The sequence below is a fragment of the Penaeus monodon genome, chromosome 19, assembly GCF_015228065.2.
Source record: "Penaeus monodon isolate SGIC_2016 chromosome 19, NSTDA_Pmon_1, whole genome shotgun sequence".
NCBI classification, from domain to species: domain Eukaryota; kingdom Metazoa; phylum Arthropoda; class Malacostraca; order Decapoda; family Penaeidae; genus Penaeus; species Penaeus monodon.
Genome location: NC_051404.1, coordinates 47,855,987 through 47,859,336, shown reverse-complemented (window position 1 = coordinate 47,859,336; position 3,350 = coordinate 47,855,987). Strand labels below are relative to the sequence as shown.

Below are 3,350 nucleotides of genomic sequence, written 5' to 3'. Positions count from 1 at the left end.
AGACGAGTTCTCCCAATCCCCCCATATCAGTTGCACCCTCGTCTACCCCTACGCCACCTTCCTCTCAAAGCTACACTGGCACACCCCCACCAGTTTCATCCCAAGCAGGTGGACCTCCTTCTCAAGGTCCTCCGCCCCCACCACCACAGCAGGCTCCTGGACCTTATCCACCTAACTCACAGCAGTATCCTACCAGTGGTGCTCAAGGGTATCATCAGGCCTACCCACCAAGTCAGTATCCACCAGGATCTCAAGGTGGATATCCACCCCCAGGACAGTATCCCGGAGGACAGCCATATTCCCAGCCATACGGAGCTTACCCTCCACCGGGCAGCCACCCTGGAAGTCACCCAGGCAGTCACCCAGGCAGCCATCCTGGAAGTCACCCAGGTTACGGAGGTCCAATGCCAAATGCTCAGCCTGGATATCAGCATCCTTCAGGACCAGGATATGGCCAAGGATATCCTCCTCCTCCTGGTAGTCAGTATGCACAGTATAGACCATCTCCTGGGCAAGGACCACCCCAAGGACAGTTTCCAGGCTATGAGCAGAGCCGATACCCAGCTTATCAGCCGCCACCGCCTTCAGGGCCCCCATCAGCTCCACACTGATATGTTAGCCATCTCGGTGCTAAATGTTATACCATAAACAGCACGTACCTGTCAGATCTATGTACAATTTCTCAAGTAGGTGGGTAGGGCTCTTTTTAAGTAGCTAATTACTCAAGACAAATTTATGATATGAAGGCAAAGAATGAATGAGATGTTTCTTAGATTAATTAAAGACAGTTGATGTTGGCTTTAGCATTAGAAGGATGAACAGAATAAATGGAGGTCTCTAAAATTGACATTTTCTTCATGAAATAATACATGTAGTTACTTTTTTATTTTCTTTAATGTCATGGATCTGATTATTTTCTAAACACCACAGTAGTAAGATGAGTTGAAAATGTATCAAAATTTCTCTTATCTTTTTTATTTTGTACGGGAAAATTTGAACCAAAGTGGAGAGAGTTGTTTTAAGAGAGAATAAATAATTTCACCAAATCTACTAAGCATTCACTTTGTTCCTAATTAATTCTATGAATAATGACTGGTATTTTGATGATAATATCTAAGTATAAGAAAAAATTTAAATGTTTATTACATTTAGTTACTAAAATTTCAAGTACTAAGATTATGCTACTTATTTTTTTTCTATCAAGGTGAAGATGCACTCGAGAGTTTGATGATAATTGTCGGTAATAGTCTGAATAACATGTGGATTTCAGGAAATTGTGACCAACAGCCTGTCAATCTGTCAGCAGTCATCACTAACCCTTGAAGTGGATCTTCACTTTCATGAAAAAAAAAAAGAAATGAATATAGTAGTTCACTGTCATTTGTGCATTTCTATTCCTATTTAACATTATTTTTGGCACATGTATTCTTTTTTTCTATATCAAGTAGAATTATTTTTTCTTTTTATAATAAACTTTTCATATGATTTGCATTTTGTAGACAGTAATTTTAACAAACTTTCTTGGTCTTTTCATATTCCCATGGAAAGCCTGGAGGGAAAGTTCATTAAAGCTCAAGGAATAGGAAAGTAGTACTTTATAATGAAGAAAATCTTACAGATTAGGTTTGCATTGTATATATTGTTAAACTTTGATTAGTCACATAAGAGACTAGAATTAATGATTGGTCTTTGGTTATGTGGAAGTATGGGATGTAGAAAAAAAAGAAAAAGAAATGGAATGCCTGAGCTTTAATATTCTTTGATATTTTGGTGTTAGAATAATGATTAAAAGAATACTCATTTGCCATACAGTATTTATTGGCATTAATGATCATGTCAGTAAATTATATTGGACTAATTATACATAAAAAAATTGACAAAATTCATGTTAAAAGCATTAAACTGATAGTATAATGTCTGTTGTATGATAAGTCAGCATAAGAACTATCCTGTTTCACAGTGAAACTTGTCAAAAATACTTTGGTTACCTACAGCATTTTCAAAGTTTCTGTATAGCCTTCTGTTTAGATGCAAAAGTCGATATGATTATCAGATTTTGCTCATTCTGCATTGTGTGGCACCACAGAGATGCAAGTTCCCATTTTCAGGTTTATAAAATTGAATTTACTTTTCAAATGTTTCTTATTCTTGTCTTTTATATTCATGCCTACATCTAGGTGAATATCCAACTGTATACGATAAACAACTCGCTATTGATATTGCTTCAAATTGATTGTATGACTGGCAGAAATGCAGTTGTATATGACTGTGTCCATCTGTTGAAGTAAAAGCATTGTGGATTCATACTTTTACTAAAAGAATGGCTTTGAAAATATTTACGTCATCAGAACAGCCACTCTTAATATTTTTTTGCTGATGACATATATACCCATGAGAATTTGCTGCCTGAAAAGGTGCAGTGGCTGTAATCCTGTACATAGGTTTTAATATTTTTATATCATTTAGCAAATTTTTAGAATGTCGTGCTGTGCATTCGATATTATGGCTCTTAAATTAATCTTTTGGAGGATGTCATTGCCTCGAGTATTATGGCCTTTCCACATTCTTTTGTTCTTTTTTCTCTAAGGAAAGTTTGCATTTGATTTCCTTTCTGTAGGTTCTTCAGCTTGATACAATATTTACAAGTAATCAGCAGGACAAACTTTGTATTAGTCAAGAATAATGTATATGTGCAGTTTTATTGCACTATTTCCTAAGTACATGTTTGCAAATGAAGTGACTTGTGGTAAATAAAGTATTAAAATAAAGTTAAAGAATATTGTTTGTTTATTTTCAGATTTATGTGAATGAAGAAAAAGTTGTACTAACTGTCAGCAGCTGTTGATATTGTGTTAAGTAATTCTTGGAAGCATTAACAAAGGATAACATTCAGCATATAGTTGCATTAATGTTAGAGGAAGGGCTTGTTTCTTTAAATCCTTTACATAAAGTAAAATTTTCAGGTGAATAATACTTCTATTTTAATGTTTGCCCAAGATTCTACAAGAAATTTTTATGCACAAGATATCTGATAAGCACAATTGGTCTAACAAACTAATGCAAAATTTATGCCATTTATTGCTTTCCAAACCCTGTGCATTAACTCTTAACTAAAATATGCCGCATTACAAATCCCGTATATACCTAGAACTACACTGCTTTTATGTAAATCCTAAATTTTCATTCTACTAACCCCGTCCATTTATGGCACTATAACCCAAAAAAATTTTTTTGGGATAAGCTTTCAGCTAGGCCTGTCTCGTTTATGAAAAATAATAGCTACCATGTATATAGTGCCAGAAACAAAATGGAAAGATGTTCATATAATTTTTTCTTCAAGAAAGATGGGC

The 3,350-nt window shown here is 35.3% G+C and overlaps 1 protein-coding gene across 1 annotated transcript in view; it reads left to right on the top strand.

The window, feature by feature from the left end:
* Window positions 1-2,779, top strand: part of LOC119585280 (basic proline-rich protein-like) — a gene marked incomplete in the record, with an annotated part of 9,575 nt that extends 6,796 nt beyond the window's left edge. The window contains 1 exon segment of the mRNA XM_037933954.1: window positions 1-2,779. Within this exon segment, the coding sequence (XP_037789882.1) occupies window positions 1-611 (611 nt within the window).
* Between the last annotated feature and the right edge of the window lie 571 nt (window positions 2,780-3,350).